The 23,510-nt window shown below is 41.2% G+C and overlaps 1 protein-coding gene across 1 annotated transcript in view; it reads right to left on the reverse strand.

Annotated features, from left to right (window-relative positions):
* The window catches only part of LPIN1 (lipin 1), a 49,143-nt gene extending 27,119 nt beyond the window's left edge, over positions 1 to 22,024 (reverse strand). Inside the window, exons 1-8 of the mRNA XM_066547203.1 lie at positions 21,978 to 22,024; positions 12,101 to 12,301; positions 10,702 to 10,797; positions 9,135 to 9,472; positions 8,658 to 8,777; positions 7,439 to 7,546; positions 3,065 to 3,194; positions 385 to 694 (exon numbers count right to left, since the gene is read on the reverse strand). Of these exons, the coding sequence (XP_066403300.1) occupies positions 385 to 694; positions 3,065 to 3,194; positions 7,439 to 7,546; positions 8,658 to 8,777; positions 9,135 to 9,472; positions 10,702 to 10,797; positions 12,101 to 12,292 (1,294 nt within the window). The 5' untranslated portion in view covers positions 12,293 to 12,301; positions 21,978 to 22,024. The remainder of the gene's footprint in view (positions 1 to 384; positions 695 to 3,064; positions 3,195 to 7,438; positions 7,547 to 8,657; positions 8,778 to 9,134; positions 9,473 to 10,701; positions 10,798 to 12,100; positions 12,302 to 21,977) is intronic.
* Positions 22,025 to 23,510: the final 1,486 nt, after the last annotated feature.

The following is a 23,510-nucleotide window of genomic DNA, read 5'->3' on the forward strand; positions in this document are numbered from 1 at the left end:
CTGCTAATTGTGCAAAAGACATACTACTACTTTGCACTACAGCAGAGTTTCCACATTTACCAGCCACACATCACTTGGGTGAACCAGCAGATCTACAGTCTGCTAATACACAAAAGTGAAATCCCAGAATCTGTCAAATGGAGCAAGTTTTGTAGTCTTGCTCATATGCACAGAGCTGCCAACAACTTCAGACCTTCAGAATCTTCTAATACATATCTCATGTGATCAGCTTGATGCACAACTCGGGTTTTGAAGGCTTATTCCTTTTCTGATCTGAAAGTGCCTTCAGGCCATGGATTAATTTATATGGCAATAAGATGCTTTATCACCAGGAAATTTGAAGATAAAGTCATGCATATAAAAGTGCAGGATCAACACCTTTACCTTTCTTTCTGGAAGGGGAATCCATCTTGCCAGTTGGTTGGGCTGAGCAAGCTGCAGCTTGCTTTATTTCTTCATTTGCAGGCAATGGGGGTTCAGCTGCTCCTGGGAGATCTGTCTCTGGCTTATTTGTCTCAGCTGGTAAGGGCTCACTTTCACCAGCAATTGCTGCATCTGCTTGTCCAAGGGCAGGCAGAGGAGATACTGTGTTAAACTCCTCAACAGGAGAACTCTGGATGACCCGAAAGTGAGTGCTTTCAGAAGGATTTACATCTGCAATGCTGGGTTCCTTTGCTTTGAGCAGAGAACTGGCCTGTGAGGAAAAATTAACAGATCACTACAAAGAAAAGCCCTTAAAAACACAACAGCCAGAGTTTAACCTGTTCTGTTCGATCCAATGAGATCAGACTGTCAGGATGACCAACTACAGCAGAAAGCCACCACTGAGACAGAGACTGCAATATGCAAAAGACCGCTCTGCTGTGTTTGTGCAAAATTCATTTGCATCTCGAGGCCAGGAATAATTTGTTCTGCAATGTGCTCTACAGTCTTCATTTTCCATTTACCCGCAAATCCCACCTCTCACCCTGCCTTCGTCTCTTTCTGTGAAGATCTTGGCTTTCCCTCAAAAGGCAAACCTGACAAACAAAAGAAGGGGGTGCAGACTGGAGTCCTTGCACAATCAAGATGGTCTCAGGCACCAGGACACTGTCTAATCCCCAGATTTAGAATTTAAATCACTTTATAGGAACAATTCCACATCTTCTCTGAGTGTGGGACAGGAAGCATCCTTACAGAGGGACAGAGAGGAGCTGAACTACAGCCGCAGCAGCACAGCTGCTATAACCTTCATGTCATAGCAAACAAACAACGCTTCCATGGAGTTCAACAGCAGCCAAAGTATGACTCCCAGTTCAGGTATGGCAAGATCAGAATAGTTTGGGACATAGACAAGGACTGCAGAGAGAAAAGCCTCTGGGAGTAAGATTTGCAATACACACCAGGGTGTGTGACTGCTATATGAAAGATACACCTAAATTTCCTAGCAGGAAACCCTCCATTCTAGACTGCAACTGCCAATTTGGAATTCCTGCATGGACCCAGGCACTTATATCAGTTCTCTTTGAGCAGAAAATCCTAAGATTGATCCTGGTGGGCTGTTCAGGTCCAATCCAGCTTGCTATGGACCTTAGCCCTTACAATCCTACACAGGACAAAAGCAGAAGATGAAAGTGCTCTTTTCCTCTTGGGAACAAAGTCCTATTTTATTTCCTAGATAGGAGATACCAGGTGGTCCAGGTGACTTCCCAGGTGAAAAGAGAGCAGGGATCTCCTCCCAGGGGATTTTAAGCTCAGGGGAAGGGGGGAGGAGGAAGGGGGCCACAGCCAATGGGATACAAGTGAAGAGGGGGTGAGGGGAGGAATAAATCTGGGACAAACCATTTCCACCAGGGCTTTTTTAGGGGAGGGGAAACACCATGTGATATCAGAGGAGAATCCCATGAGGATTCAAACATACTTATCAGTGCAATAATACATCAGAAAAACATAAGAACCCAGTGCAAAACAACTAAATAAACTACTTAGTGCAATACAATAGAAAATAGCCCCCAAATTTATTGTAATGTACACAGGGAAGAGACCAGTGCAGAGGTGATGAGACAGCTCATCACTGACATATTAAAAGAAGAGGCCAGAGCTCCTTTAAAGAAATTAAGAATTCTGGATTCCCACCTCTCCTTTTTTCATTAATTACCAACAGACAATTAATTACAACAAATTACAATAGTGCCATTATAATTCTGGTACCATCACCAGAACATTGAATTCTTTCTGAACAGGATGCCCACTTCCCTGGCCTGCAAAGCAGCAATTTTTCATCTTAATACTGTATGTAAGCCCATCTCTCCTGCAGGTCTTTCTGCAGAGAAGCCAGCCTTCAGCAGGAGGTGCCAAACTCTGCACTATCCCAGCCCCCATAGTTGCAGCACTCTGCTGAAACCTGACCTCTACCTCTCATACCCTGGTGCACATGCATACTCTAACGTGAATGCTGTCACTCCTCAGGAGCTGTCACAAGGAGCCAGCCAGCACCTGACCAGCCTGCAGTGTGGGCAGCTGCCCACAGTTTCTGTGCAGCACTGGAAATAAGGCTGCTGGCTACAGATCCCTCACCTAACTGGGACAAATGGCTCCAGGAGGAGACAGGCACCAAGCCAGTCCTATCAGCCAAGAGAACAGCATGTCTGCACATCCACAGATACAGAACTGCAGGTGCCTCTGGATACTTTTGTACTGGAGTGGACCATTTTCATTTCTGTGAATCTGACTGCTAACACCAGGCACCTAATTTCCATTTAAGGTAATTTATGAATTTGAGTGATTTACCAAATGACACTGGGTTTGATTTTTTCTGTTTTTTAAGCTACTAACATTTACAAGACTGGGTCTCAGTTACTTCTTCATTTTCTACTGTATATCATCAGTATTGAGAATATCCATGCCATAAGGTACTTTCCTATACCTCCTATGGAGAAGGATTAAATTATTTTACATAAAACACTGTAATTTTAGGTAAAACCAGGATCCATTTCCTCTTCATCAGTCTGCAGCAGATTTAGCACACATGCCCTATTAAAGCACAAGAGATGCTAGCAGGAATTAAAGAACTTATGTTGGATACCTTTGCAGCCTGGGGTAGCTCTCCCCATGCCCAGTGCATGTGGGGATTATCCTTCAGTCCACTTCTGTCTGTAGGTTTACTGACTAATTCTGAGTCACTCTGAGGAGTAGGAGGACGTGAGTCTGATGGGCTAAAGAAAAACAAACAAAAAATGTTACAAAAGCAAAAGTAACCACAAAGCACTGAGTGCTTTCCAAACTAATGTCCACCAATACAAGGAATTGAAGACTGAAATAATCAAGAACCAACTGATGGTATGAAAGCATAGAAAAATAGTTGAAAAGTTCAGGATCCTCTTACACTGGCATTCAGAGGTCTCATCCCCTTTTCAGTAAGTGCTGTCAGAGAAGTAGTATTTAAGAGGCTGAAAGAGATAAAACAAGAACACTGGACCTGATTTCAGGAGGTTTTTGGTCTTCTGCATGGTAAAAAGAATAGGGATGGTACCAGCAGCAGATGAATAATGTATGCAAAGTGCAGAAATTACTCACGTCAACAAGACACCTTATCCTGACTAAGTAATACTTTAATCTAAGAAATCCAGTTGACTCCTTTCTAACTTGTTCAGCTCAACCATTGATTGGATGGATGTTTATAAGGAAAAAAGCAGGAGAGCTACACAAAGAATTTGAGCCCTTTCAGTTGAAACATGTTCAACTCTTTGTTTTGATAATTACTTGATAATAAATATATATAAATTAATTAGTGAATTATCAGCTTATAGCATATTCTTAATGTGGTGAAGTCAAGAATGTGATGTCAAGTCAGTCATTAATAAATAATGAATCATTGATTTCAAGAACAGAAGGAAAAATTCAGATTATCTTCTCTGCCTTTCTGCATAACACAGGTCATAGAATCTCCCCCAGAACCTCCTGAACAAGCTTGCATTTTTAACTGAGCCGTAACCTGTCTCAGTATACTCATCCAATCCTGATTAAAAAAACTAAAAGCAACAAAAGAATCCACAACATTCCTAAATCAAAGGTGCAAACTGAGTTACTTTCATTCTTAAAAACAAAAGACTTCCATCTCATGAAGTGCCTAACTCCATGAAGTTCAACAAGGCCAAGTGCATGGTGCTATGCCTGAGATGAGGCAATCCCAACACAGGCTGGGCAGAGAATGGACTGAGAGCAGCCCTGGGAAGAATTACTTGAGGGTGTTTGCGGACAAAAAGCTGAGAGGGTGGTGAGGAACTGGCACAGGTTGTCCAGAGAAGGTATGAACTTCCCATCCCTGAAGACCAGACTGAATGGGGCTCTGAACAACCTGGCCTAGTGGAAGATATCCCTGCCCATAGCAGGAGGGTTGGAACGAGATAATCTTTAAGATCCCTTCCAACCTAAATCATTCTGTGATTCTACAGTTCTATGAAAGAGCCAAACTCGTGTGGATATTCAGTATATTCAGAAAAAGATAAAGAATAAATCAAACATGAGGAATTTATGTAAAGGTAAAATCACAGAATGGTTCGTAATGTCTTCATTATATCTAGTCCAATCACCTTGCCATGAAACCAGGTTGCTCAAAGCCCCATCCAGCCTGGCCTTGAACACTTCCAGGGATGGGGTATCCACAAATTTTCATGGCAACTTGTTCCAGCGCCTCAGCACCTTCACAGTGAAGAATTTCTTGCCAAAAGTCCAAGCTTTCAGCTCAAAGCCATTGCTCCTTGTCCTGTCCCTACATGCCCGAGTGAAAAGAGGTGTTATGAAGTCTCCCTTTTTCAATGTTCTGTAGAACCAGCTGGTAGGGAATTCACTGTTCACACCAAAATAATTACTTCACATTCACATCTGAAATAACAGCAACTTAATTATCTACAGTATTCACTGTTTTCAACTATGCAGTAAAATACACTTTGAATATGAACAGACACTAGGACAGTTTTAGCTAGAGATATTTATGTTACCTAATTAAATTATAAAATTTATAAGCCATCTTTTTAGGGCCTAAAAATTTCGATTCTTTATCCGTCCTCAGGATATAACCTATAATTTGACAGACGAAGGAATCAATACAGTGTAATTTTAGAAGTATTTTCAAGCTCAAAGGATTAAAAAATTGCCTAGTGGGTTTTTAAGCAACTTCTAAATCTTCCACTGAAAATTTTGTAGGATTTGCAGTATGTTCCATATTTGGAGGCCATTGAAACCTGGGAAATCAGTAGCCTGAGCACTTCAGAAAATCTCAGTAGGTAATAATGCTCCTACTGCTGCTTTAAGCCTAAAATATCTAGATTTAAGGAAGCCTTGTCACTTCATATCTTTCTTAACCTGTGCACTACAGACATTTTAACCTCCAAGATACATATTATTTCTCTAGAAAAAACTCCAATCTGTCTTTGCTCAGCCCAAGCTCACTTATTCAGACACCCTGAGAGAACAGAGCTATTGCTTCAGCTTGGGTAGAACCTCTGCACTTTGCAGTAAGAAAACAGATTTGAGGTGGAAGGAAACATGGTCTTCTCCATAATTTTCCCTGAAAATACAGTTCCCTTATACACACAGCTGAGTGGAAAGAGCCCGAGCTGTTACTCAGCACTGTGATTTCTATTCTCAGAGACACAATGAAAGTACAGAAATGCATTTGGGTACTTAAAGCACTCACACATGTGGGTCTGTTAAAGCAGCAGAGCTCTGCTCTGTGAAGGTTCTTGCTGCAACTGCTGCCCAATGGTCTGGGCTTGCCTTGGGCTGAACTGTGTCTTGCAATTCCTGTGTCCTTAAGTTATGCACTGACTCAGCCCAGCTGAAATTGCCTTGCCTTGCACAGATTGCTGAGATATTGCAGATCAAACCAGAGCCACCCATCCTGTCAACAGTATACAAGAAGGAAGGGAAACTTCAGGTATTTAGATCAGCATCTCTGATTCACATCCCACAGATGCTGAATATTTGTATCACAGTCCTATATATTCTTTAACGGCTATGATTGCACTTAATCTAATCTAATGACAAAGAACAAGGAACGTGGCCTGTAGTTGGCAGTTCTGCAGTAACAGACTACAGTGATCTTTGCAGTGTTTTGCACTGGAAGCGAAGAGATACCTGAAAAAGCAGCAATATGACTGAGAAAAAGCCCAGTCTTGTGTGACAAAAGGTAACTGTGATAAAAGATGATCAGAAGGAAAGAGGCCTACATCATGCACACGTCACAGCAATGACTGAGAGCCTGTGAAGCACCTCTTAGGTGGCCATAATAGCATTCCTTACTTCACAAAGGGGAAAAAAAACTGCTGAAAGACCCACCAAGCATTTCTTATTTCAACAGCTGCAAACACAGAACCTCAATCAGACAAGTTGCTACAGCACTTTAAATGTCTGTCTAGTCTGTAAGACAGTTGAATTCCAGAACAAAGTTCATGAAGCCACCTAGAGCACAGCACTGCTCCATCCTAACCTGTGCTCCTGCCCTTCCTTGCCATGAGAGCATGCTAAGGAGAACAGTTTTGAACATCCCAAGATCTCACTTTGACTTGGTGCTGCAACATGGTCAGGTTAAAGAAGGCTGACCTAGAAGCTGGGAAAACCTCAAGATTATCAATTTTGATACAGCTTTAGGCATCTAGTATGGCAACTATGTTGATATAAGCAATGAGTAATGTAGGCTGATGTATTACTCAAAGCTTTCCAGCATTAATGGATAATTGCAGAGGTCATATTCTACTACTTTAAATTTTTAACGTTACTGTGACCTCTCTCCACTGACTTAATGGAGTGAAAGAGCTTGACTGCAGAATCTTGAGACTTCTTGAATTTAAGACAACACAGAAAGTCTCTGTATCCACTTTTAGCTCTGTGGAAAAGAGAAATCCTACACTACTGCAAAGGCCTAGAGAGAGTTTTGTTTTGGCACGGGGCTCCTCCCATTACAAGGTTTGCATTTTTTATTGCTCACGTATTCTCTGAGGTTTTTGTTTTGCTTTCAGCAATCTATGCACAAGCAAACAACTCAGGAAAACCATGGGATAAAAATGTCATCAAAATATACACTGATTGTAAAAAGATATGTGGAAATGTCAGTCTTCAGAGGAATGAATTCACTAAGTTCTTCCTTTTGGGGGGTTTTATCATCTTAATAAACTTAATTTTTAACCCAGGCTTTCACTGACATAATTTTGTTTCAGCCATTCTCTTTCAATGGATGGTTCATCAAGGTACTACATGGTTCATCATTACTGCTACTCAATGCACACAAAGAAGCAAGCAGAGAAAGTGCTTTCCAATGTCACTTTCAAATGTCTGGGTTAGCAATAAGTACAGCTATAAATACAACAGCAGTTCACATAGTCTTAGTGTGGTAAAAATGCAATAAAGTGTTAAAAGGATTAAAAAGCAGTCCAGAAAAGAGGGAGGACAACTGTTCTACCTGTCTGGAAGAGAAAAGTGAGAAGATTGTTGAGGACAGGAGTTAGATAGGCCTCCGTCTGCTGGAACAGTGAGGAGAGTGGTTTGCCCTTTACAATCTATAGCCTTACTGGGCAGCAGAGCATGTGGGGAGAAAGAAAGACAGGGTGTCATTATATTCACGAGGGCCAATTAACATAAACTCTTTGTGTATTAGTTACACAAATGCTGACTTTACGTTGAGAGTTTTCAAAACCCAGGATACTGCAATCAAGAAACAAACAGAATACACAGTTCCAAAAGCCATCGAAAGGGCAGGGTATTGACAAATGCTATCAGCAGCCTGGTGAAGCCAATCACATTAAGCTTTACAGGCACTGAACAACATTTCTTCCAGAATGCAATTCAAAACAGTTCCATTTAGCCATTGCCCTGAAATAATCTCCTCACACTCCCTTCCTCTGCCCCTCAACCACAGAGGCAGGATATTGAGGTAAGACTTGTTAGGACAAGGTCTTGTGAATATTGCTGCACTCCAGCAGTCTGCATGGGGGATGTGGAGCACATGTGCATGGGGCACACACACACAGACCTAACTGGAACTATAGTGCAATGCATTGAGCAAAAACTTGTCCCTTTGTGACAGACACAAAAAGGGAGGTCCAAACTGCTCTGCTTTGACATGAAAGGTATTCACATGCACATAAATACACATACAGGAAAAAGTAAGCAAATTACTGTATGTGTTCTTTTCACACAGTAAATATATCAAATCTATGTGAAAAGCAACATGAAAAGCTCATAATCATTTAAAAAAATATATTTAACTCCTATCCTGGGAAATTTTTAAAAGGATTACACTTGAAATACTGAAGACTTATAAACCTACATTCACTAAAGCCCTTACAGGGTGTGTGCATCAGGCAAACATTCAGATGGCATAAAACAATTCCTCTCTACAGTATTTATATGCAAACAGTGACATTAGCAGATAAAAACATTCTTCAGAATTTACGGACCTGCATTTTTATCTATGCATTTGCTGTATCACGGACAAAGCCAACCTGATGTTTTGGTAGACTATCTTATTGAAAATATAAAAGTATTCATCTAATAATGGTCACTGACCATGTTTGATATCCAAATCTTTAGTGAGACTTCATATAGTACTCGCATAGAAGACACTAATGGAAAAATTAAAAGAAGGGTACTATCTAGAACTGTACTATCTGAAAAAGTACCTTTGAAGAGGTGACCATTCTCCATCTGAATGAGCATAAGGTGCAGACTGAGAAAGCACAGAAACTGCAGGAGCCTTTAGGTCAGATACATCATCAACAAATACATCTGGAACAGGGATCCTAAATAGGGGGAAAGAAGTGACATTTAAAAAACATTTGCTTACTGAATTTTCATATACCTCAGCTAACAAACCCTATAGCAGAGAAAAATTAACATAATCTGAACTAAAAGGAAATAAAGAAATGCTACCTGATTCAAACCATCTAGTTCACAACACCACAGAGAATTCTTATGTTTTTAATGTCATTTTCATTACTTTAATTACTAACATTCCCAATAGCTTTCTAGCCTAAAGCTTTATTTTTCAAGTAACACCTTCATCAGCCATATGTTCTGACTTAGAAATTACTGCTAGAAGGCATGGACTGGAATATTAACCCAGGTTTTCATTACGTATCTCAATTCCACTATGATACCTTGAATTGTCCAATGGCTCTTTTTCTTCCTCTGAGCTAATCTCTATGGGAAACATGTCTTCATCTTCTGACGTGTCTCCATGTGTGTCTTCTCTTTTTAAGCTGTCTATTTTATGAGTTGACTTCCTCCTCTTCTTCCTCCTTTTTTTCACAGAGCTAGAGACTGGAGATGTTTCAGTCAAAGGCTGGGATCCATGGGCTGGGGGTGGGACTTGTGAGGATGCATTGGTGTCCAGGTTTCGTATCCTGTCTACGGAATTCCTCTTCAGCTGGGATTCCATTAAGGCAGTTCCCTCAGACAGAATGGGAGATGTGGAGAGATGATAAGGAATCACCTCCTGAAAAAGAAAAAATTCAAATCATAAAACATGTTAGCTCTTTCACCAGTCATACAACCAGCAACCTACGCAAATTACCAAAATTTTAGTTAGTTACTCCTCAGAAAAATAACAAGGATTTGACATTGGACGCTCATTACTCTCCTATGGCATATGGAAATTTTTCCATAGCTGCATCTCCTTAGACAAACCAGGGACAATATTCTTAATACAGCATCATCTGGGCATCTAATATGGCCAGGTTACGGCATACATTTCTGTCCATCTCATGTAAGACACAGAGCAAAAACAAAATCTTAGTTTAGAACCTGAACGTTCTGTAAAATAAAATTCCCCTTCACAACACAGATGACAGACTGAGTAGTCAGATAGGTCAATGGTTTATAATTAGGTCACACAAACACCCTACTATTCAATCATATATACATCTCTAGACATACATGGAAATATTTCCAGCAGTTTTCAGTCACCAAATAACTGTTACCACATAAAAATTAAAAAAAAAAAAGGTATAGAGATGCACATTCACAAACTCTCACTGAAACTGGTAATATCATACTAAGCACAGAAATTTGAACACTCATCCTACTCTGGACAGGGAAAAAATTATTGGGGAAATATGAAGAGAAATGCCTGCAAAGGTTTTTTATATTACATTACATTTTTTATATTACATTTTTTTATATTACATTACAAAGTTACCGTGACCATAATTTATTTGGACCAGTATTTAACCACAGTTCAACAGCAGACATCCTCATTTAAATACAGCCCCACATGAATAATAGTTGTGAGATCATGTTTATGAGGAGCACCAGAATTAATGTGGGCACAGATGTTTACAGAGCATGTGCACTTTTACTGGCAGTCTGGTGCATATGTTCAAATTAAATATTTCTGCAATAAACAGGTCTCTGAACATTAATCTCTAGCACACAACTGTGAAGCACATGAACTCTGTAGTTGCATTTTTCTGTTCACACACTGGCATGCAAATTATTTACTTTTCACTTATATGATTATCTTCAGCTTTTTCAAATCTCAGCAATTAAAAAAAACCCTAAAGTAACACCACAGAATTAAATTTCCATAGCAGAAAATTGTCCAGAAACTTTCAAAACTATAAAATGGATAAAAGCATATTTTCCAACAAGATTCCTAAACTCAAAAGTGACTCTGAAGAGCCAGCGTCAGATTTTTAATAAATTAAAAGTAATTTTGACTCTTACCTGATCATTATCTGTTTCCTGCACAAAAAAGGCCTCCCCATTGTCTCCCAGTTTCATGTGCAAATCTACAGCCTCTCCGTTAATTTCTATGTCAACCTGGAAGGAAATAAATATATTCCTATATGAAAGAAAGATAGTCCTGCTGCTGGCACTGGGCAAATGCTTCTCAGGGAAGTGTAGGAAACATTACAATAAACAGGAAATATTGACCTACTCTTTTTCTTTCATTACCCATTCACAAAGCAATCAATTACAAAAATGTTATTCTAACTTGCTCAGCTCATTGATATCTTGCTCCTCTGCTCAGAAAGGTTTATAGTCTACATAAAGTTCTGAATCTTTTTAAATGCAATTCTGAATGCTTCACTTGCCACACAAATCTATTTGCCCCTTTAATTCATAGCCTATTTTTTAATTGTGCTAGAAGTATTTCCAAATGCAAATTATTATGTTAATATGTTGTCTTAATATGTTGTCTTTCAAATTCATTAAAGAGACTTCTCTTTACACGATGAGAAGCACAAATGAGAAAAATAATTCTACATTCAATTCCTGAATGTAAAATTCCTTCCACACATTTATCATACCACTGTACAGCCCTATCTCCATTTCTTCTCATGAAGATCTCTCTCTTTGACTATAACCATTCTTGCCACTAACTCCATTTTCACTGTAAATTTTTTGGAGACTTGCACAAGTCTACAAGTCTATTTCAGGACACAGTACATCACTGGCACAGTAATATCTTTCAACGTTTACTGATTCTAAATATTGGAATTTCTTTCTGATCTAAGAAAGAATTGAACAACATCCATGCTGACTTTAGGATCTTTCTGCTGAAAATTCTAGCTACATTAGAACCTAGACTCTATTGAGTGAAAAATTACTTTCTAAAATAATCTGTCACACTGGTAACTTCACATCTGATACACTACCAGGTCACTCAGCCTAGTTACATTTATTTCAAGATCCTCACTGGTTTTTTCTAGCTTCAATTAACCTCAAGGTTCTATTATCTGAAAATACTACTTCACTAATATCTCCCTTTTCAGAACTATCATTGAACATGTCATTGAACAAAGAAAGGGGTTTTAGTGAGTCACTAATGAAATCTAGTATAGTTTCAAATTAGCACATTTGAAATTTTGCTTTATTAAACACAAATATTACAAATTTCATGGCTAGTTCTAGTTTTTATTATAGTCAATGTCTTACAAATTATGCTCTGAACTGCAAGAATCAGTAACAACCATTTTAACTGAAGCTTGTCTTAATTCAGACTCTTTATAAAGGGTGTCTCAAGAAAACCTCAACTAGGAGACCAAAGAACTTCAGTAACTTCCATGCTATTACAGTTAACTCACAGACAGGACATATAAAAATTGTCACATTTTCTTACCACTTTCTCTCTGGAACGTAGAACTCCCATTTTCCCGAAGCGAACGTGGAAAGGGGAACACTGCAGATTTCCATCTGGCTGACGTACAACAATTATATCTATACATCCTGACAGTGTGGCTGGGTTTAGACCCTTATAGAGCTCCTTCACAGTCACAAAGACTTGCCCTGCTAACTGTCCAACGTAATTCATGGTTTGGACCTGAAAGGCAAAAGGTGGAACAAATTGGATTTTAATCTCTTCTTTGTATTTTGGAGATATTTAAGAGATAGAGAATCCCGCAGTGGGGTATTCTCCTGTTTCACAAATTAAAAATTTAGCACAGAATCAGAATTTCCCACCTAATTTATTCACAGCACGTTTGTAGAGAGCTATTGAAACACAAAATGGACCTCTTAAGTCAGAAAATTGTAGCAACTTTCAAAAGTTCATTAAAATCAGTTCAATTCAAAACCACTGTCAAACTTTGAGACTCTGAAGCTCAAATGACTCCAATTATTTCTGAGGAGAAAACCATTACTTCCAGAATAACATCTCCTCCTAACATTTATTGTGCCCTCAACACCAGAAATACTTTTTTTGTGTATTTCCACAGGCTTTTAAGGCAGGGCAAGTGAATAGCTTTGAGCATATCTAATTTTGTACCACACTAAAGGCAAAGTCTATTTTCTCATCTTACAGCAATTTCTCCCATTAAAAGGTTATTATAATGCTTTCAGACATTAGTTATGCATTAAGGTTGAACACTGTTTCCTAATTCACCTTTACTGTTCTTGTTTCAAACAGCCTTTTCAAACAGTATCTGCAGTTTTATTAAAAATTACACTTATGTTGATGGTTGAAGTGCTTTGCTTTATTTCCCCTGCTCCTACATTTATTTAGCATTTAGTCTGCTGCTTCCACATTATTAATACATGTCCTGTTCAATATATTTAGTCCCCCAGAAATGACTAAGATGCATATTTAGACATGTTTAAAAGATAAGAAAGTCTTTCAATGGCTCTCAAAATATGGGTGAATTTAAGCAGATACCTTCCTGAACAGCATACGTTTTAAACACTTCCAGTGTCTATTGTTTTCACTATTTTTCCAGCCCCTCTTGCAGATTCCAAGACACTAGTTTCATCAAAGTCCTTGTGCACACAGGATAGAGCATAAGACTCACACACAAGTTCTTTGCTAGGCTGTACTACAGCACCTGGACATCAACAAAAGTAACAGTTGCGGCGCAGGCAATGCCGAAACTCCCTCCTATTGATGGTGATGAGAACAGAACTGAGCTCAGAGCCTGAGACAGTCACTGCACAGCAGCAGCATCTGCTACAATAGAGACTCTTTCAGCTGTGTCCCTTCATAAACAACAAAAAAGATGTATGAGATGCTGTAAAATGGCTCCAAATGTAACTGTGATTTACAGTGATAAACAAGACCATTTAGAGAATACCATGAAAGCACTAGAGTAAAAAAAAAATCAGAAATTTAGGAAATGCTACAATTAAGGCAGTTTTCTTCCATGCATTGCTGTTCTAATTAACTAATGTTCACCTCTGTTTTTTTTTCAAAAGTCCCTCTACTTCGTGTGTACTGAGGCTTTGCTTTCTTCTCTGCTTCTGTTGCAATACATGGGTCAGGACACAAACTGTGCTCTGAAGGAAGAACTATTTATGGTAGTCATCACTACATTGTCCCTGAAAAGCAATCACGGTTTCCCCACCTGACAACTGGGGAATGAAACCACAAAAAGATTAAGACTAAAACTAGGCACTAACTTTAAAAAAATCTGGTTTTTTAAATTCTTTTTTTTCTGATTTTCTAAGTATTCAGTGTACAAGATGCTGTCATGGTTTAACCCCAGGCAGCAACAAAGCACTGCACAGCCACTCGCTCACAACAATTCCCCATCCTGAGCAGGATGGGTGAGGGAACCAGAAAAGTGAAAGTGATAAAATTCATGGGCTGAAATAAAGACAGTTTAATGGGACAGAAAGGGGAGAAAGTAATAGAAATTGTAATAATAAATTATAATAAAAAGAATAAAGGAATTTCAACATTTAAAACAAGTGATGTCCAATGCAATTGCTCACCGCTCACTGATCAGCTCCCAGCCATTCCACAAGCAGCAGCCCATGACCAGTTCCCTCCTCCAGTTTATATTCTGGGTATGATGGTCTACAGTATGGAATATCACTTTGGCCAGCTGGGATCACCTGCCCTGGCTGTGTCCCCTCACAATTTCTCAGGCTGGCTCCTCCAGCCCTGTCACTGGCAGGGCACAAGCCACCAAAAATCCCTGAAATACTGTAAGCACTGCTCAGCAATACCTAAACCAGCAGTGTGTTACCAACATTATTCTCATCCTAAATCCCAAACATAGCACTATACCAGCTACTAGAAAGAAACCTCTATCTCAGCCAAAACCAGGACAGATGTTTACTAATGGAAGAATAATCCCTACATAGTGTTTGGAGAAGTGAGGGCTGTTTCTGCACAGCCTTCAATTCAGGCATCCAGAAAGTGCCACCTACTGAAAAACCAATACACAAAAACTTCATGGCAATTATATTCCTTTCTCCAGCACTGAACTGGTATCAGCACTTCTGGGCTCCTGTTATACACTAGAAACATCACCTTCCTGAATACAAATCTAGTGGCAAGCTGTTTCACAGGGAACAGCACTTGAAACTCACGCCACACCCTACGCTGTGTCACAGAACGACAGGCTGGAACAGACCTCTAAAGGTCACCTGGTCCAAACATCTGCCCAAGGCTGCCCACAACCTTGGTCCTGCAGAGTCCTCAGTGTCTTCAGGATGGAGATTTCTCAACCTTTCTGCTCTCCTGATCCTATGTATCCCTTTTCTTCATGATACCCAACCTGGATTTCCCTTGTAGCAGCTTGTGCCACTGCCTCTTGTCCTACCACTGTGCACTTCTAATATCCCAGCTGTTTCCTCTACCCCCCAAAAAGTAACTGAGTCTTCTGAAAAATAAATAAAACTAGTTTTCTTGGCCTCTTCTTCTAAGTCACAAGGTCTTAGCCCCCTAACTCTCTTGGGGGCCACCATGTAAACTCTTAAAAAAGTTGGTATGACACAGGCACAAATCTAAGTTCAGCCTCCAGGGTTAAGGCATAAGCAAACTTTTAAAATTACCCCTTTGCTGTGGAAAAATACTTCCGTTTTTACTGGTGATTTTTCCAACCTAAAGCACAAAAACAAACACATTTCTTATGGAGCTAAATTAAATGCAAATACAGCTACAGTTGGGGTCAAAATTACACAGTATAGCTCACCCCAGTTAATGCTTGGTCTGCTGAAGTAACAAAACTTCTAGGTGCAAAACAGCCATGACTCCCTTGGCGGAGAAGGAGCTGCTGGGACAGTCTATAAACCCCCACTGTTTGGGGGAGTTCTGGGCACACAATCCAAACGTGAGGACTCACACATCCTCTTTACAAGTTACACCAGCTGGGCACCTAAAATCCTAAACAAAGAATTTTGCAACTATTCTTGCTCACAACAAGTCTTAGCTACTCTGCCTGCCCTGTTGTTGGACACAAAGATTATTTTCATACCCACAAATTAGAAAAGTTGGACACCATCCACAAGCTCTGAGGCCAAATAGCTCAGCACAGCTTGCTTCCATACAGTGGAAATCTCTTATCCCCTACACTTCAAAAAAGTGTCACATTCCACCTGTGAGCTGGTAGTGGACATTCCTCTCAAGCTGGGCTGGACCTGGCATGTGCAACAAAGTCATTGTGGAATTCAAAGGCAGACTGGGAGACTGATCACACAAACCCCAGTTCCCCAAGAAACCTACAAAAATGGGTTTATTTTTCACATGTAGGGAAGAGGAAATAAAAGATGCGGTAGTTAAAATGGGGAAGAGTTCAGAAATTAGACTCTGATGGCTGTAGGCCCTCTATCCTACCTTTTATACATGCCAACCAAAGCTGAGATTGCTTGGAGTCTGAGGTTTGTGAGTTTGTACTCTGAATATAAAGTTGATCCATGCCATGTCAGCACTCCAGGAAACCAACACTCCTCAAACCCCAGAGGGACTGGATGTGGTTTTGGAGCAATACTTTACTCTGGCCACTCCAAGAAGTCTTTCACTTACTGACCAGGCAGCAGCAACTTCAGCAGTAAACAGGAGTTTACATCATGGGTTACACCCCCAGTGCCTGCCTGTTCATTATACTCAGTTTAGTAAAACTCTTGCTCTCATACCATGCTAGTGGACACGGCACAGAATATTTTTTCGTGTTGGGAAAATTCAGAATCCTTTGATCTAAGCTTGCAAGTGAGAACAGTCTGTACTGCTTCTGTCAGGATTCTCGAATGGTTTGAGTTTTGTTCTTTGCCAGAAGATGTTTCACAGCTCTATATTTTGCATCTATTATAAAATTAAAGGTATTTTCTGGTATAATTTTAAATGTAAATCTAACTAGCATCACCTCCCAGAAAGCCTAGAAAATTTCCAACTCTTTTGATTGTTAAAGACAAGCAGCCATTTTTCAGAATTTATCATCATGTGGAAAAATAAGTAAAAAATAAATAGCTGGTGATCTCCCTTATTATTAACTGATTTATTCACTTAGCAAAGATTGACTTAACAAAATAAATAATTCTTTAAAGTCCCACTCTGATGGATGCCACAGTAAGATCAAACACACTGTCATCTAGATAATCCACTTCTTTCATACAGGTACACCAGACTATGTCCTAATTCCACTGGAAAAACCAGTAATTGTACTCCTTGTGGCATGGATTTGGTTGCTTGTTTTTCTGGGGATTTTTTCATAGCTCAGCTCCTCCCCTTACAATTTCATCTTTCTTTACTGCAATTTTCAAAATAAAACACTGAAAATCATAGGAACTAAATGCCTTTTTTCCTTTTGCAATACCTGGTGTCTCATCAGGTGCCACAACATTAATGAATAATAGATTAGATATCCATGCATATCCAAATTACGAAGGGATGCAAGTGCTACTCAACATGCTCTAAAAACAGACAATGGATTGAGGTGGCATGCTGCAAGGGTAATTAAACAGTAAACCACACTTCCTCCAGAAGATATGAAATTTCCAATGCAGAACATTTTGAAAACAGGACAAACATTTGCTGGGACTGGTTTAAGAACAAGCAACTGCAACCCTTGGGAAAGACATTGTTGCTCTGCCTGTGCCCAAGGCAGCAAATCAACCCATATCCCATCACAGACTTGACCATTACAATCTGGACATCTCTACTGAATCTATTTAAACTTCAAAATCTGCTTCTGGTAAATTTCAAAATCTGCTTCTTTTTGACACAGGCCAATAAGCACTCTCCTAGCAATTCCAAGGCACAGCTAAGGAGCTAAGATGGACTGGGCATTACACCCATGGCCAGTTGAGAAGCAGTCACCTTCTTTTAAAGCTTTACAGAGCTTTGGAGAATACATGGTGCTAGCTGATGGTCACCAAGAATGAGCTTTGGCAACATTTAGGTCTCCTTCAGCCCCTTTTCTAAGGCTCTATGGTTATGATTGTGGACTGGCTTTGTAGGCCAGGAGAGGAAGATTTGCAGCAATGGTAAACATAGCACAAACAAAAAACCCACAAAAAATACAGACACATAGTTCAGACACATAGTTACACTTTTAATACCTGATATGATGATGAGACCATGGTCCATGGTTAAGTGATGGGCATAAGCACAAAACAAATCAACTCTCCTCCTAAGAACCTCCATACATGTTGTGAAATGGTGAAGGGAAGATAAAAATCGATGGGCCAGTGTTGAGTTAAAATTCATCACTGCACCTCTGCTGCTGACACTGAAACTATGACAATTTTACAAACCTGGTCCATCTGATCCCCTGACCTGCCCTTGGTTTCTGTTTTGAAGCTATAAAGCTTGAGAGACTGTACTATATTTGGGAATCAGACTGTGGTCCCTTCAAGAAAATTATTCATTTACAAAAAATACTAAGCAAATTATAATACTTCAAAGTCAGTGCTTATGAACACTCTTTTACTGCATATCAAGTATTTCTATTCTATTTCTATTCTATGGTAAGTCATGTATTGTGCTGTCCTGTGCTACTGTTCTGATGTCAGCGAGGGAACATAAATCAGAGTGGAAAAACAGCAGTAGTTCTACTCTATTCTTGACTCTGAAACAATTCAGTTTTGTCTGCAGTACTGAACACTTAATCTACTGCAACTAATGGAATTTTACTATTGACATATTCTTTACATGAAAAACAATTTCAGAGGTTATGTTCTAAAAAAGATTCATGATAAAAATGTACGGAAGATAAGAAAATATTTCAGATGAAGGTTCTCTAGATGAGTATTTTCAAAATTAAGCTTAGCCCTTCATGTCTGTGCAACAGCCATAGTAATGTTGACTTCTTAACTATAAAAGCTGTTAATAACTATCATTCTATTTTTTTTAAATATGTACTTTTGTTTATCAGTAAGCTGTCAACACACAGTAAAGTCACTAATGCTGATTGATCATCCACAATCAAATCCCTTAGTATTTTAAGCCATTTCAGGTAGGAAACTGAAAATCATTAAGAACTCTCAAAAGCCTTTTTCTTAACTATTTGTGAGTTCCTTTATCAATCCAACCTAAAGTCACTGCCACAAATTCCCACCCTACCTTTCTGAGTGAGTGCCCAGGCAGAACCCCAAAGATGTGCATTTTCCAGAGTAAAATCAGAGCCTGGGTTTACTTTCTCTAGAGGAGCCATGAAGACATTGCATAGGACTTTGGGAGACTTCAGTTTAGAGCGTCACTTTCCTAAGATCCCCTCGTAACTTTGGGCAAGTTACTGAGGCTTTTATCTCAGAGGGTGTAGCTCCCATTGGTTGCAAGCAGGTCTACCACTATTGCTATATCCCAACTGCAGCAGGCCAAGCTCACCCAAGTGAGACACAAACACTCTCTTTGTATATTCTTTTCTCCTGGGAAAGGAAACCTGGACACATGACCTGAAAGGGAGCCATAAGCAGCCATGACCCCAGTTTGGACAAGCTGCTGAGGGAGAACTCCAGAGCACTCTGCTGAGCAGTGTGACTTTGGTTGTTCTGTAAATAGGAGGGCAAACTGTCCAAGTCCAATTATACTCACATCTGTTCCAAACTTCCCCAGAGTCCCAGCTGCATGGGGCAGACCACATTCCTGCAGGTGATATGACAGTACATCTGGTCAGTTGGGAGACAGGTGCAGCTCACTTGTATGTCCCACTTCAGAAAGCAAAATTTACAATGTGGCTGGCTCTACACCAGAGTAAAGAGCATTATGCTTCCTGCCAGTCAAATCTCCAGAATATTTCAGGGTTGGGATTATTCTGGGCTTAATTCTATTAGGAACTATTTGACTTCTATTCCAAGTTACCAAAGGCCAGTGCCAAAATTGTGACTTCTTACAGCAGCCAGAGAGTCAAATGGATCAAATGTCAAACTTATCTTCCAAGCTGCCTGTCCCTCCAACCACCCACTCACAGACATGGATTTTGAATATTACATGACTATTCCTCAGGTTCTGGTATTGCACTGTATTTCAAATAGTCAAAACTTTGCTTGGTGCAATTCTTCATTAAGTCCCTGTAAAGGACAGAGAATTTTCTTGAGCGCAGCTAAAATCAAAAATTCAAACTGAAGACTCAAAACTTGTCTGCAATGAATCTCCACGTTCAAACAAATGAACTGGCCCAAAACCCCACAGTCAGGGTATCAAACTGGTACCCAAGAGTCCAGGAAAAATTCTTTCAAGGCCAGCTGAAGGATACAACCACAGTCCCCACACCAACCTCCCCACTCTCCTAAATCTTGCCCTTCTGTCAGCACTGAAAAGTAACACCACTAAAGCCAGAAAAAATAATTTCTAGCTAGACCAATGGGATGATCTGACTCACCACACACCCATAGGATTGCTCCTACCAAACAAAGAGAGAAACTAAGAGTCAGTAGTGCACAGTACAAGGGATGCCTCTTGAAATTCCAGGCAGTCCTGAAATCGTATCTCAAGACTTGTCTACTTCTTTCCCAGAGACTTCTTGGGAGACCTTCCACATTTCTCTTGGTCTCACTTACCAAGGTACCTTAACTTCCCAAATGCACAGTGCTTCCCTCCTCATGGAGGGACTTTGAGAGAATGTACAGAAGGACTGGACCCCTTTGGACTGACCCTGCATAAAGGAGTTCAAACTTTACAACAAATTTAAAAGTACAAACTGATGCTTGAAACCAAGAACTTTTGAAGTAGCTGAGAAAATATGGTAAGTCATGTATTGTGCTGTCCTGTGCTACTGTTCTGATGTCAGCGAGGGAACATAAATCAGAGTGGAAAAACAGCAGTAGTTCTACTCTATACAGACACTTCACATGACTTGGCATGCTTTCTCTCAACAGGATTGGAAAACAAATTTGTTCATTAGACTCTATATCTAATCTATATTTTCTGCATTTTTAGAGTTTAAAGTAAGCTTTTACTGTATTTCAACTGGTTTTGGTGACTGCTATGTGTATATATATGCTCACAGATAAACAAATCTGTGCATCTGCACATGCTCAGGTATGGAAAAGGGTCAAAGACTAAAACTTGCCGAACTCCCTTACAAATAGGCCCCACTGCATCAGGTAAGCAGGTATTATCAGGTAGGTTACTGACCTGGAGCTATAAGAAAAGCAGAAATCATCTAAAACCATTAGAAGCTATTTCCATGACTTTCCATGCCTAAAATCATAACATATTTATATTGAGCATTTTCCTTCTGATTGCCTTCACTGTCTCCACACTTTTTTCCCAGTTCTCTTCATGGAAGCAAGTTCATTTTACTGCAATAGGAGTTCTCCTATCTAACTTCTAACAGTGCACTGATGGCAACAAAACCTTATGTGTGTACACTAAGCATTTACCAGTGTTTGCTTCCTGAGACAGCAGAGGCAAAGATGAAGCTACACAGAAAATAAACCATTTCTAAACACCCTCCAGACTAGGAGCCAAATAAGATGTCAAAAGATGTATCAAGGCTTACGACTTTATGTGTGAAAAGACAAATGATCTGCTAGATGGTCTGCAATATCAAGACTGGGATACTACCTCTACACAATTTTATTTGACAGGGGTAACAATATTGCAGTATTTTGTCTCCTCCCCGCAAGACACACTTGCTTTCAGCCTTGCTTCTTGAAGGTAGAGGAGATATTCTAATCAACAGAAAAATAAAAACTGGGGGGGGGGGGGGGGGGGGGGGGGCGGGGGCGGTAACATCAAAAAAATACAAAATATCTGAAACTTTAGTTTCCCGTGTAGCCATTGCATTGCTGCTAGCCGGGCTCTGCTATGACATTAAATCCCTCTGTCCTGTTACTGCTGTCGTTATTCAGGCTTAGGGAAAGTATTAGTGAAGCAGGGGCACAATGCAGCGATTTGCATCAGCAGCTGCCAGGCAAAGAGAAGCAAAATTCCTAGAGCCAAAGGGGAAGCAGCAGCAGCAGCACATAGAAGGGCACTGGCCAGCTCACACAGCTCGGCGGGGGACGAGACCCGAGATCCCCACGCAGGGTACCTCCCTCTGAAGGGACACCTGGAAAGCATCGCATCTAACCCCGAGCACAAAGCAGTGTCCAGCCACGATGCGCCCAGCAACCCGGGGCAGCTGTCACTGCCCAGAGCCAGGCGGCTCCGCAAGGAAAGGCGGGCAGGGGATGCGGGCAGGGGATGCGGGCAGCCGCCCGGAGCCCCGCCAGGATGCCCAGGCCGGACGGACCCGCAGCCTTCAGCGGCTCTCGGCCTTGCTTGCCCTGCCCGCGGGCAGCCGGAGGAGGAAGGGCCTCCCTCCTCCCGCAGAGGCCGCCAGAGCCCCGGCACCCACCTCTGCCTCGGGCCGGCTCCCGCAGCTCCGCTCGCCGCCGCCTCTGTGCGCGCCGCGACCGCGGGACGCTGCGGGGCCGCTGGGGTCGCCCGGTGGTGCCGCCCCGGAGGAGGGGCCGGGAGGAGGCAGCGCGGGGCCCGGGGAAGGCGCGGCGGAGCGGGGGCACAGCGCGGCCCGGCCAGCCCCGCCCGCCCGCCGGGGCCGGAGCTGCCGCAGCCGCCGCGGGCCGGGGCGGGGCCGTGGCGCGCTCGTGTGGGGTGATCCCGCGGCCGAGGTGCCGTGGTGTGGGGTGATCCCGGCGAGTCAGGTTCCTAGCTGGGAAAAACGGAGAGCGGGAAAGGGAATCGCTCGGCCCAGGCTGAGCAAAGGCACGGCCGCGATAGGCGTCGCTTGGGCTGCCAGAGCCTGGCATTCATCGCCATCGGGAACGCGTCTGTCAGGGTCAGACGCTTTATCGCTTTAAATAAATGCGAGGAATTAAAGCTTTTCCACCTGATAGTGATTTCCATGTATGTAAACCATATTGTAACCTCTCTTTGCACTGACCGCCTTACACAGCTAAAAAGGGAAGTGGATGTCATGTTAAAAACAAACTGATGAAGGAATCTTCAGGCCTTTTTGAAATCTTGTTGACAGAACTCAGGAGAGGGTGGTGCCATGCCTATTACAAATAAACAGGAAACGGAGTAACACGGAGGAATAAAAGATGACAAAGATTACACACACCACAAAAAAAAAAAATACATCAAAAGGTCATTATTGAAGCACTCTGCTAGTTTTAGGCCTGAAAAAAGTTTTTGAGAGGTGGATTTCCAGCATCTCCATGTTGTAGTCCTCAAAATGTACATGCAGCTGAAGTTTGGGAAGAATAATTAGTAATTAGAGTAATTAAGCCTTCCATTTCTGTTAAATTTTTGTTTACACTCCAAAGCAATCTTAGTGGAATCTTCTCTAGGTTATCACCAGATCGTAATCCTTCAAATAGTTTTTCTGTGACACATCTTCCTTCTGTAGCTCTCCTAGCTCTCTCTCCATGTTGGCCAGTCTTTGTACAGTTAAGATAGGGCTACGAGTTACAGGACCCGGTGCAAACTCACAGACTCCAATCCCAACCTCTTGTTCTCTCCTCCATTCCTGGTTGCACAGCTTCACTAATGAGTACACTTCAGTTTAGACCAGAAAAGTCAGTGAAGACAGTTCCTGCCCAGGCATGACAAGGAAAGGTGTACACACTCCCAAAGAGAAAGTAATACACAACTGCAGTTTCATTTCCCAGGCATTTCATATCTAATCTGCCAGTGGGCAGTCAGTAGGCAATGAGAAATGTTGGCAAATAATCCCATGCCTGTTAATACAAGAAGCTTTATCTGTGTTGACTGTGGATCCTACTAGTGATCTGCCCACCACATTTGTGCAGAATACAATCCCATATTGTGTTCCCTCTGAGGGAGTGGAAATCTCCAGCCATCACCATCCATGTTAGGTGGGAGGACTCCTCTAACGTATTGGTCCACTATGGTCTTCTACTACTAT

This window comes from Molothrus aeneus, chromosome 3, assembly GCF_037042795.1.
Source record: "Molothrus aeneus isolate 106 chromosome 3, BPBGC_Maene_1.0, whole genome shotgun sequence".
Lineage (NCBI taxonomy): Eukaryota > Metazoa > Chordata > Aves > Passeriformes > Icteridae > Molothrus > Molothrus aeneus.